Source organism: Heteronotia binoei, chromosome 12 (genome assembly GCF_032191835.1).
Source record: "Heteronotia binoei isolate CCM8104 ecotype False Entrance Well chromosome 12, APGP_CSIRO_Hbin_v1, whole genome shotgun sequence".
NCBI lineage: Eukaryota > Metazoa > Chordata > Lepidosauria > Squamata > Gekkonidae > Heteronotia > Heteronotia binoei.
The window spans coordinates 62,979,712-62,992,825 of NC_083234.1; the positions used below are offsets into that span (position 1 = coordinate 62,979,712).

Genomic DNA, 13,114 nt, shown 5'->3' on the forward strand with positions numbered 1-13,114 from the left:
ATGCAAAGTGCTTTCAATGCTGAAAATGAGAGATGCAGCTAGTAGTCAGTTTAACCATGATTCCGAGGGTAGCACGAGGGCATCTGATATTGTTGCATTACTGAAGCCAAAGGGGACGTAGCTTTAATCCAGACTGAGCCCATCTAAAAGTCAGACACATAAAAACCAGATCGCACACCCACCACCAATACACTGAACATGGCCAAGGTCACACCTTCTGCTACATGGGATGAGGGTTAACAGACTGGCGAACGTCCACATGAATTGAGCACACGCGTGATAAAGACTTCCCAGAGTTCTCTGCAATGCACACGGTTTATGTGGCACACTGCAGGAGGCTTCTTGGCTGAAGCTGCAGAAAGCTTTCCCTGTTAAAACAAACATTGCTGCGCTCTAATCTTTCCCTGCTAAGAGTCAAACTGCCAAGAAACACTAGGTTACGCCTTGGCCGAAGCCATTCATAAAAACCTGTTCATCAAGACAAGAGGACCTGCAGCTCAGGGGCACAGGGCTCGCTTTCCATAAAGAAGGTCTCAGGTTCAGGCTCCAGCAATGCCAGGTCAAGGCAATCGAGTAGAAGGACTGGGAAACACCCAAGATGCTGGTGAGCTAGTGGCAGTCAGAGCAGGCAATAGGAGGTGACACAGGGCCAATGTTCCTGTTGCACTGATAGTAAGGACAGGCCAGAGTTCAGCTGTATCTCCAGCTAAAACAAGTTCAGGTAGCAGGTGTGGGAAAAGATCGTCCCCCGGCCTGGATGCTGCAGAGCCACTGCCACCCATAGCAGGCAACAACAAGCTGGATGGACAAATAATCTACTCAACATAAGGCAGCTTCAAATATTCAACAACACCAGAGAATCTTTTCCATCTCTCTCCCCCACCGCCTTGTTCACTCATGCTCACTTCTTATCAGCCTGCATGGACTAAAGCAGGATTTCGATAAGCCTCACCATCTGTGCACGCTCTCTCTGAGCCACAGGTCTCCAAATCCACCCTAAGCTCAGTTCCGTACCGCTCAAGCGTCCCCGATTAGAGTCTAACTTTCCGAAGCTGCCCTCATTCACCTCTCCAATTTTCATGACGTGCACTCTGCTTGAGAAAAGCTGTGACAGCAACTTAGGGTTGCATGAGACACCTGTGGTGTCGTTCACACATCTTCCCCCCCCCCCTAGCTATCCACTCCTTTAGGAATGCAATGCTTTTAAAATCACTGGGATAGATATCTCATATCCACTGAAGCTAAGGAAGGGTCTAAGGAAGGGAAAGATCTTTCCGTGCCTGAAACTTTGGAGAGCAACCAGAATTCATAGCAGATCGTACTGCACTGAATGGTATGCAGTGCTGTACTTGGAACCACATGCTGGGGACAGAAAACGGGTGAGCTGCTGTCTTCAATACCCTGCTTGTGCCAGGAGTATCAATGCCAGATGATATAGATTGAGCCAGGTTCTAGAGACTCAGTTCAAACTCAGTTCTGAGGTCTTCCTTTTTTGGGCCTGTCATGCTGTGGTTTAGAAAGTACAACCCTAACATGCAAGAAACAGGAAACTGTTGCAACAGTTAGGCTTTTGGGGGGGGGCAGGTTCTCAATTCCCTCCTCATTTCCTGTTCAAGGCAGAAAGCAGAGGCCAGCCAATTCACTATAGCACACCAGGCCTTTATTTGAGTGGGATTTCTGGAAGGGAGCAGGGAGAATCCAGACTCTTTTTACTTTTTAAAAACAGCTTCTCAGAACTTAACATGTTTCAGCTCTGGCCTGGATAGCTAAGCAGGGCTGACCCTGGTAAGTACTGGAGAGAGGTGGTTTCCAAAGAAATACCAGGGCTGGGATGCAGAGGCAGGCTTCATTCAGCCACCTCTCTGAATATCCTTCACATCCTCAATAAGGGTCAGTCACCATGACTTCCAGGTGCACATATACATTCACACACAGAGATACATACACACACAAAATACAAACTCCCCCCTCACCTTAACATGTTCTAGTTTGGGTTCATCACTACCTCACCTGCTACCCAAAAGGGTACCCTGACAGTGGCAGGATATCAGCTTAGGTCTCACTGAGGTAGTCAACCTGTACCCAGGCTGTATCACTTCAGAGCAGGGCTTTTTTTGGTAGCAAGAACTCCTTTGCATATTAGGCCATGCCCCCCTGATGTAGCCAATCCTCCTGGAGCTTATAGTAGGCCCTGTAAGCTCTTGGAGGATTGGCTACATCAGGGGTGTGTGGCCTAATATGCAAAGGAGTTCCTGTTCGGGGGAAAAAAAAGCCCTGCTTCAGAGCATTGGCGGGGGCTCACAGGGTGTTCTTCCATTTTAAAAAGAGATTCACTCCATGCAGAAAATTAGCATGACAGGAAACAGGTGAGGCTGAGACAGCTTTCCCTGCCATGGTACTTTTCTTTGTGAAGGGAACTGTTTTACATCAAGATGGACTCAGCCAGGAAAGCCTTAATTCCAATCTGAAATGGCACAGCCAGGATGTGTTGAAGGGGTCCATTACTGCTTTAAGTTTCTTCACTAACAAAGATCCCTGCACATAGAAGACTAGCTTGACAAGGAAAATTATAGTCAGTTCTCCTGCCTGACATGCTAGTATTCTGCATACAGAGGACTTCCATTTTGTTTTCATGGAGGAGCATTCCCTCACACCTGCCCCCACCTTCAGCTTAAAACAGTTCAGACCAGTCATAGGTTGACCCCCTGTGTAAGGGTTAGGCCTGAGATTTGTCTACAACCTCCTGCACATGGGTAACCAGATCTTGCCTATCATAGGAACACTCATCACACCACACAATTTACCTACACTGCACCAGAAACCACTGGGCAGTACAAGAGCCCTGGTTGTCTCATACCTTTGCACCCAGTCTCAGCCGGTCGATGGTGTTCTCAGCCTCGGCATACTTAGTCAGAAGCTTGTGGTAGTCCTCCTAAATAAGATGGCGACACACATCAGTTTATTTCCTGCTTTAATCAATTGCCTTGTTAAATACAAAGCCAAAATCAACCATACATATTAAGAAATCTCTGCTCAAATCGCAGTCTCTGATAAACCACAGCTAAATTTCGGACCCTTTTAATCAGGACTGTGAATGTTCTGTTCTGTTTTTCACAACTACGGCATCTACATGCAGCCTGAGAATCTCTGCCTCTTTTCTTGAGATGGGGATGTTTCTAGTCCTCATGGTTCCAGTTATACATCTGGCAGAGCTTTAGGAAGTCAGAGCAACTTCATAGGGGCAGAGGAAGATTTCCAGTGAACAGCGTGCATTTTGACTGCAGATTTATTTATTTATTTTTGCTTCTTTTCAGAACTCATTTCTAGCCCTTACAGCTCTGGAAACAGGCCTGAAAGCCTATGGGTGAAGTTGCTGGAACATATGCAAGTATGATTTTTAGGGGTTGCTATAAAGATCTCTTTGCTCTTTCCCTTCACAAGCTAGAAGAGAATTATGCAAAAGGACCTGATTTGCTAACTTAAGCAGGCTGCAGAATTAGGAAGTTTGTAGCACAGGGTGGAAAACACATTGCTTTTAGCTACCCTGACGGTTGTCTCAATTCTGAGTAGATAAACTTGGGTTCAAGTGGCAAACGACTGAGTGCTGCTTCACAAATGCTACCATTCCTGTACATTAAAAAAAAATCTTCCCAAGTTAGCCCACATGGCAAACAAGGCCCAGCCAACAGGCTCTTCCTCAATGATCCACCAGCTATGCTCAGCACTGGCTAGAGTACCACCTTCTTGGTGGTGGCCCCTATTCTATGGAACAGAGGAGGTTTAAAAGGCCACCTTGCTATTATTGTCACACAGAGCCACACGGATTTTATCTCAAAGGCTTCTTATGAAATTGCAGCATTTGCTTTTAGTTAGGCTTTCTGCTTTCAATGCTGCAATGTGCTTTGTATATGGAAATTCATTTGTTTTAATTTTAATATTTCACTGCTACGTTGACTGACTCAAGTGTCATCTTGCCATCTTCAACGGTGGTATAGGGTTGCCAATCTCCAGATGGGGCACAGAGATTTCCTGCCATTATAAACAGTCTCTGGCCTACAGAAATTACCCCTGGGGAAAAACGGCTGCTTTGGAGGGTGGACTCCATGAGGCTCCTCCCCTCTTCAAACTCTCCCCTTCCCAGGCTCCACCCCCAGAATCTCCAGGAATTTCCCAACCTGGTCCTGGCATCCCTAAGAAAGGAAAAGGCAGAATATAATTCTTTAAGATGTCACTGGGCAAGGGCCCCAGATTAACCTTCTTCCTGACATGCTAGTTTTCTGCATGGAGGAGCATTCAAACCCCACCTGCAGTCTGAAATGGTACAGCCCAGAAATGAGGTTTACCACTTCCATGAGAATCAGGCCAGTGTTGGACTTCAGAACATTCAGAGTAAGGTCTAAAGAAATTACCTGAAGCTGCTGCACTAGCTCTGTGGCTTGTCTGGGGGATTTGAATTCCTCTGGAATCACTGAGTCAGTGGGGGTCGGGAATTTCTGAGGTGAGCCTTCCCCACTGCTCAACAACACCTCACGAACAATCTCGGCAGGCGATTTGAAGATCACAGGCTTCCCTGAGCTCTTTGATCTTACAGGGGGAGACTTTCCCCGGGGTGGGTGGTAAGTATGTGGATCCTTGGGGAATCTAACTCGTGGCTCTACTTTAGAGAGATCAGGCAGTGGGTAGTTGAGCTGCCCTCGGCCGTACTGTGAGGCGTTGCTTGCAACTGATGTCACTTGAGTTGCTGGACGAGATTTATGTGAACTGGGCCTTTTCTGGGTAGCTCTTCCATGAGGACTCAGGGACCTTGACTGCCTGATGAATTTTGAAGGAAGCCCATGAGGTACATCTGCTTTCAGCTTCCTCCCTCTTTCTGGTGGCCGGTTACCAACACGCCTTGTGTCATGAGGAATCTCCATCCTCCCAGCTGTATCCAGTGAGCCCCCCTTATGCTTAGCCATAGCTTTGATTCTTTCGGTAGTCCTGGCAGAGGCCACCATGACTTTAGTCCCCACAGGTTCACCCAGGTTGTCCATATAGGAGGATTCCGGGAAAGTCTCAGCATCAATTCCAGGAGAATTCTGAAGGCCTTCTACAGAAAGTCGGCCCAAGAGGTTCCGAGTCCAATGTGTGGAATTTGCTGGCGAAATGAGAACATGGCTCTCAGGGCTCCTCCTAGACGATGAGGAGAATTCTGTTTCCTCAGGAAACTCTGAACTGTCACCAAGGAAGCTCTGGACCTCAAAGGAATCTGTCTTCAAGTGGATACGATCTGGAGCATCTCTGGAAGGAGAAGGACTCTCATTGGATCCCTCAGAGAAGTCCTCCCCACCTTCTGAGGTAAAACTGTAGGATTTACCATTCTTATATGAAGCCAGAGGATCCCTTAAAGCCTCAGGACTGGCACTGTACTCTGAACCATACTGTCCCTCATAAGAAAGTTCAGGGTAGGCCTCTCCCTCACTGCCTGCTTCTGAATCACTTCCTTGCTTCTCTAGCTGTTCAGAGCTGACTCCATCCTGCTCATTTTCTGTCAAGCTCAACTGCTGGTCTATCTGCCGTTGCCAATAGGAAACAAAGCTTAGATCCTCCTGGGTCCCATCATGCTCTTGGTACTCACTGTTATCTGAAAAAAACAAAACCTTTGTAAATAAGGGATTGTTGCAGACACTTGCAGGCCAGCAGCCCCCACCACAGCTCCCTTACTCTCCTTCCCTTCCTTTCCTTCCCATTGTGGCTCCACCAGAGGGAAGATCTCTCACTTCTCAATACGAAGGTTACATGGATGAGGCAGAAAAAAAGCCACTAGATTTATACTTTGTTCCTTTACTTCCACTTGAACCCCCACCATCAGACCATCATCCAAGAATCAGTGGGGAGTGGAATTTCTGACCTGGGAAAAGTCCAACCATTATGACGCTTGAAAATGGCAATTTTTGAGGACCATACCAATCTAATTTTGGCTCAAAGCAACTGACAGGAATTATATTCTTGAGCACCTTCCTAAAACAAAGACTTGAATTTAAGAGTCAGTTTACTGAAGCATATGCAGAGACATATGCAGAGCTGCCCTGAGTCTGCTTTGGCGGGGAGGGCAGGATATAAATCAAATAAATAAATCAAATAATATCAGAAATATGCAGACTTTCATTTACATTAGCATAAAAGAGTTGGATTTAGACCTCACCCTTCACTTGTAATCTCAGAGCAGATTACAATTTCCTTCCCTTCAATTTTCTACTCCTCACAACAGATACCCTATGAGGTAGGTGGGGCGCAGAGAACTCTGAGAGAACTGTTCTTGAGCAGAACAGTGCTGAGAGAACTGTGACTGACCCAAGATCACTCCAGCAGGTGCACATGGAGGAGTGGGGAATCAAACCTGGTTCTCCCAGATAAGAGTCGGCACACTTAACTACACGAAACTGAACCCCCTTATACCACCATTTAAATGGCTGTCTGAGGATAGGTCTATTGCCATGTTGACTCAAGGGGAACCTTCAAGTTTAGAGGCACTAATCCTCTGCATTCCAGAGCCAAGAGGCAACATCAGGGAAGCCTCAGCCTCTATGACCTGTTGCTGGATCTCCAGAGGAACTGGCTGGCCACTGTATGATGCTGGACTAAATGGAGTACTGGTTAGTCAGTCAAAAATTTATTGTGTATAGCCACTGGCTGTTACAAAACAAAACAGAACCCAAACAACAAAGTTTCCAATTGTCACCTTAAATGTTCCCCAGAAAGGCCAACCTCAAGAAGTTACAGCATTTGAACCATTAGGGCTTTTCTTATATTCTCATGATCTGCATCAAAGTGGGCACATTTCAGAAGTATATTTCAAACAATAGACACCTTAACTGGGAGCAAACAACAGGAAGTCTTTGCAAAACAGAAACCCACTAGAGTTTTCATGAAACTACTTGGCCAGTGAGCTGTTGTCATATCCTGCTTCACTAGCACCCAGACAGTCAGTGGTTTCACGCCTGCCACGGTTAGTCATCATCTGGTAAACACCCACCAACCATCGCAGTGTAGTTTAAAACTGCAAAACAAAGAGGTCTGCTGGATCAGACCGAAGAGTTATCCAATATTCTGTTTCCAACAGGGGTTGACCAGAGGTCTTTGGAGAGCCCACAGGACAGGCATAAAGGCAACTCCTCTCCTTCTGTCTCTCCTTCCCCAGCAACAGATATACTGCCTGTGAATGTGGAAGTTCTAGTAAGTCATCTGTGGATAGCTCCTGGCTTTTAAAACTATGTATTTCTGTCAGCAGATCTTGCAGCAGTTAATCCCACAAGTTTAACGATGACGTTTGGTGAAGTATTTCCTTAAGAATGGCAGTAGATTCAAGATGACCCTTTGAGTTTTAGTATTATGGGAGAAAAATAACCCTGGTGCATAATTCATTAATAAATTACAGTTCTGCACCCAAGCAATCAAAATCTTGCTATTCGCAAAAACTGAGCAGATTTGCATCAAACCGGGACTATCTTGCTTAATTTGTTCTTGCTTTAGAACACATGGGAGGAACAAGGGCTTTGAAGCCCCACCTCCAACCACTGAATATCCTATTAATCTTCCTATCTAGAAGCAGTTTGTCAGTGGAACAGGCTTCCTCGGGAGGTGGTGGGCTCTCCTTCCCTGGAGGTTTTTAAACAAAGGCTAGATGGCCATCTGACAGCAATGAAGATGCTGTGAATTTAGGGGGAGGTATTTGTGAGCTTCCTGCATTGTGCAGGGCGTTGGACTAGATGACCCTGGAGGTGCCTTCCAACTCTATGATTCCGACATTTCAGCAGGGGCTGCACAAACACTTTCAAGCATATTTTTATTTTTCTTTAAAAACAAACAAACAGAAGCGGAGATTCTCAGGAGGCTGGTTTGGGTGGCCAGTGTTATGTCTCACACACTTGTGGAATTGCTGCCCTGTTTAGGAAGCCTCAGGGCTTTTTTGGGTAGAAAAAGCCCAGCAGGAACTCATTAGCATATCAGGCCACACCCCATGACACCAGGCCAGACGGAACTGCATTCCTGCTCAAAAAAAGCACCGGGAACCTTTACTGCCTCATTGGCTCTTCCCACTTTCCATCCTCAACTCCTTTTCAGTTCCACACGGCTCCAGCCAGAAACCTTCCAGGGGAACAGAAACTATTAGCTCCTGCATTACTCACCTGGCGGGGGGCTTCCCCAGTTGGCCTTTCTGTTGCTTATGAAGTCTTGAAGGTTGCCATCAAAGTTCTGTTCCCCTTCTGCTGGATGATCCTGGTAGGGCCTCAGCTCTTCCAGGAGTCCAACCTCCTCAAGGTTCTCCTGAGAGAAAGAGAGGTCCCATTGCTCCATGCTGCCCACCAGTCTGCCTTTTCCACTCTTAGCCATGTGTCTCTCATGCTCCTCCTCTTCTTCTGCCACCTCCTCCTCCTGCTCACGGTAGTGGTCACGCTCCCACCCATCGCCCAGAGAGTGGGCCATGTCCTGCCGTAGATGGATGCAGTGTGGCGTGGCGTAATCACCTCCTGGAGCAAAACGAGGAGACTCACTTGCGTCGCTTCATCATGAGGCCTCAGCAAAGAGCCGGGGGGGGGGGGGAGGAGGGGGGGGGGTTCGATGGTCTGTGCCTTGGGAAAGTAGGTCACATTGTGGCCTTATTCAAACATGTCTGTACATCCTGCCTGAGGGTGGAAAGAGAAAGAGAAAAGATACATCACGACAGCCAGAAAAGTTGCTTTGGGATACTCTGGGACGAGAACCCCTCTGCCCCTTTGTTCCACGCAGAGAGCTGCAGGGAGTTGATGGCAAACCAGCCTGGCCCCCAATCCCAAATTTGGTTGTGTGCATGTTGGGAAAATATACCTTAATCATATTTTAAAGCCATCAAAAAAAAAGTGGCCAATATCCCATTCTGTGGCAGTGCGTTCCACACATTAGTCTCCATGGATGAGGAAGTACTTTCTTTCACCTGTCCCCAATACACTATCCATCTAGTTCTTTGTATTTACTTTATGTATATCCGATCTTTCTTCCCAAAGTTCTCCTCTCCTCCATTTTATCCTCACAACGTCCCTGTGAGGGAGGTAGGGCTGAGCGTGTGACTAGCCCCAGGTCACCCAGCAAGCTTCCATGGCAGACTCGGGATTTGAAGGGTTCCCCAGGTCGTAGTCTGACACTTATAAAGCTGGAATTCTTTGAGGGTGTATTTGGGGTATATAAATAATTTAAATAACTCAAACTAGTAAACAGTAGTTGTGGGGGGGAGGAGAAAGACGTTCTCTTGGGACAGTAACGTGGAAAGAACGGAAGGGCAGCAGACGACGATGGGAGATCCACGGCTGATCCACTGCTTAAAACGGATAAAAGGAAGTACTTCTTCACCCAAAGGGTGGTTAACATGTGGAATTCACTGCCACAGGAGGTGGTGGCAGCCACAAGCATGGCCACCTTCAAGAGGGGTTTAGATAAAAATATGGAGCAGAGGTCCATCAGTGGCTATTAGCCACAGTGTGTGTGTGTATATATATATATAAATGTTTGGCCACTGTGTGACACAGAGTGTTGGACTGGATGGGCCATTGGCCTGATCCAACATGGCTTCTCTTATGTTCTTATGTGAGTCTTCTGGAACCATAATGGCCACACAGGAAATACAGACAGCCTTGTTCCATGGAAACAGCTTTGTCTTCACTTTCTACACACCCCGCATGGTCTTATAAACCTCTACCAGATATCCTCTTAATTTTCTTTCTTCTGAATGCTTAGTATGTATCAACCAAGCTAGGTCATCCATCTGTAATACAGTCCTGCCAAAAGCTCTGCGTCCCAGCCTGTTACCTGAGATCCCTTTTAATCTGGGATCCTGGGGACTGATTCTGCGGGCAAAGTGTGTGATCGGCCATGAAGCTGTGAAGCAAGGAGATCCCCAGCAGGGTGCACAAGGGCACCACCGCACCTGTCAATATCTTTCCTGGTGCCCCCCCCCCAAGTATTTCTAGAAAGTAGGCAGGGTCAGAAGGGGTGTTTACCCAGCAGGGCTTGGATTGCCCGTGCCAGTTTTATAAAATGTTGCTCCAGCAGCAACTGCCACCACAGCAAAAGGACCTTCACTTTAAAACGATATACTAATTTTAGAAGGGATCCTATTGAAAAAAAAAGAGTTTCTGCCTGAAACGCTGACTGTTTTAGTTACACAGAACTCCACTCCCCGAACTTTTGTGGTTAGCTCTGCCCCTTGCAGCATTTGGTGGTTGTGCCCACCAACCTGGGTCAGAATTCCAAAGGTGCCCACAGGCTCACAAAGGTTGGGGAGACCCCTGCCGTAAACCCTCCCTTAAAATCGTTGTCAGTGAAAATGCTTCTGCAGCACAATGGGACTCAACCTTTCAAACAGAACCTTATCCCACAGCCACACAGACTGCTTCAAAATAAGTGGAACTGCACACAGGGCCTTTTTTAAAAAAAGAGAGAGAAAGAGAGAGAGAAAGCCCAGCAGGAACTCATTTGCATATTAGGCCACACCCCCTGATGACACCATTGTTTCACGCAAGGCTTTTTGTGAGAAAAACCCAGCAGGAACTCACTTGCATAGTAGGCCACACCCCTGACACCAAGCCAGCTGGAACTGCATTCCTGCTAAAAAAAAAGCCAAGCATGTGCCTAATTCTGGGTGCAGAAGCTTGTACTGTTTTGGAGCAGGGCTCCTTAGTGCTCAAGTGCTGACGAATATTTCTCCCATGCTTGAACCTGCGGCAAATTAGAAGCAACTGTGGGAGATCCACAATCAAATCTTCCCAAGGGAGTTTAAAAGGAAAGAGCAGCCGCACAGCCCCTGATTCAGACTGGGGTGTGGAAGAGAGAGCATTAACCCTTTCTCACTCTCATGGTGTTGGCTATTAAAATGGACACTACATTATTAGCCCTAGGGCCAGGAAAAAGAGGATGCTGGTCTCCCACCCCGCTCTACAGCTAGTAACAGAACACAGAAGTCACTTTTGATTGGCATAACTGAGGGAGAGGCTAAGCCCGTTCTCCCCCTTGCATTAGGGTCCTTATTCAAATTGTGCGCCACATGGCTGCTACTTTCTTTTTTTAAAGTCTGGTGTTTTCAGCAGGAATTCATTTGCATATTAGGGCACCCCTCCCCTTCCCCATGCCAAGCCAGCCGGAACTGTGTTCCTGTGCGTTCCTGCTCCAAAAAAAAAAAAAAAAAGCCCTGGGTGTTTCAAGGTTCTTGTTTTATTTCAAGCTGAGGTAAAACAGGGAATTGGGAAACAACGAAGGCAGCACATAGGCTTTTTCAACAGCCAAGGTCCAGGGGGCTCCTCCCCTCCTCCTCTACATCCCTTTCAAGCCCTTCCCTTCCCCCTTCCCCTCTCCACACAGCTGGAGACACACAGAAAGTCCCTGTTTCAGGCCGTACCATTACCGCAGGCACACTACGTATGACTACCGAGGCTGAAAGTAAACCTTTCTCTCCCTTCTCGCCATCTCTTGCGCCATTAGAAAAGACTCCATTTATTCCCAGCAAAGACGACATTCATTCCACAGCTTGCCAGAGAGGCTCCGAGGCTTAAAGCACCCATCTCTTGCAGTCCATTTGGAAAAACTTCCAATCTTCTTTTAAAATATGCACAAACAACGCTCGAGTCAGCCCGGGCATTGGCTCCCATCCATGGCTGGCATCAAGGCTGGGCATTTTACTGGGGGCCCAGAGACTGTCGTGGGGGCTAAGTCACTACCGATCCTTGCCACCAGCTTCCCAGCTAGTGCTCACACATGGGCTATGCTTTTCCATTCACATTTGCCAACAAAAATCTTGGGTGCCAGTTACCGGGATAGATGGCATGAACCTAGGAAAGGAGAACTACTGCACAGAAGTAACAGCTTTTGCCCTTTCTCCTAACCTCAGATGATTTGAGGCAGGTTCTGGTTTTCCAGGGTTAGAGGCAAGCACTTTGCACATGCTCAGAGGCATGCTGTTCCCTGTTTTGTACAATTTGAAGGACAAAAAGGCCCTGACCTGAATGGGCCAGGCTAGCCTGATCTCATCAGATCTCCGAAGCTAAGCAGGGTCAGTCCAGTCTAAACACTTGGATGGGAGATCACCAAGAAAGTCCAGGGTTGCTATGCAGAGGCAGGCAAGAACAAAATCACTTCTGTTCGTCTCTTGCCTTGGAAACCCTACAGGTTGTCGTAAGTCAGCTGTGACTTGAGGATGCTTTCTGTCACCGCCAGGGGCAAAAAAACTAAGAGGGCCCCATAGTGCCTGGATCAAGGGCTTGCAAAAGCCTGCAAACTGTTCTTGCTAGGGAGGATTTCAAGTTTGAAAACCACCACTGCAATTTGTTTTTCTCTTGCGCAAATCAAACCATAGCCTTTCGGATGCTTTCACACATGCTAAATAATGCACTTTCAACCTACTTTCAGTGCGCTTTGCCGCTGGATTTTACTGTGTGAAACAGTTAAACCCATTTGCAAGTGGTCACTGAAGTGGACTGAAAATGATTTGAAGGTGCGCTATTCAACCTTATTTTAACCCCACTTCATCTCCTTGTGCTCATTTCCTTGTGCTTCATAGACAACAAAATGTACGACTCACAATCACAACATGACAAACCAAACAAGAAATAGGGAGCTTTGGCATATCCTCAGTTTATGTGGGCACACATTCATTGCCCTTTTCAGCTGCCTTACCAAACCGTGGTTTGTTTCAAACAATTCTTAGCCCAAGAAGCCAGGCAAGATCTACTACACTCTACCCCTCATTATTACTGCCTAGGTGATGCTATTTGGGTGGGCAGGCAGCATATAAAAATGTTTGAATAAATAAATAAAATCTTGGGTATTAAAAGCAACCTGCTATTGCCAGTCTCCACTGCATCTCGTTTCATCTGACCACTCCCAGAGTTAATTCTGGGAATACAAGCTTCTCAACTAATTCTTCCTACCTTTCCTGCTTTTATGATGCTCAGCCTAAGGAACGTGCATGGCCTTCTTGGTCCTAGGAGGGCGTCTCACTAAGAACTTTGTACCAAGATAAATTCACAGCATCCAGAATATGGACTACTGCTTTAAGGAATAGATGAATGATGGACTTTAGAAGCATTGTAAAATTGCATCTTATGAA

The 13,114-nt window shown here is 46.8% G+C and overlaps 1 protein-coding gene across 1 annotated transcript in view; it reads right to left on the bottom strand.

Moving 5' to 3' along the window:
* AKNA (AT-hook transcription factor) overlaps positions 1-8,571 on the bottom strand; it is a 46,954-nt gene extending 38,383 nt beyond the window's left edge. Inside the window, exons 1-3 of the mRNA XM_060250626.1 lie at positions 8,169-8,571; positions 4,410-5,623; positions 2,858-2,932 (exon numbers count right to left, since the gene is read on the bottom strand). Coding sequence (XP_060106609.1) covers positions 2,858-2,932; positions 4,410-5,623; positions 8,169-8,466 — 1,587 coding nt within the window. The 5' untranslated portion in view covers positions 8,467-8,571. The remainder of the gene's footprint in view (positions 1-2,857; positions 2,933-4,409; positions 5,624-8,168) is intronic.
* Positions 8,572-13,114: the final 4,543 nt, after the last annotated feature.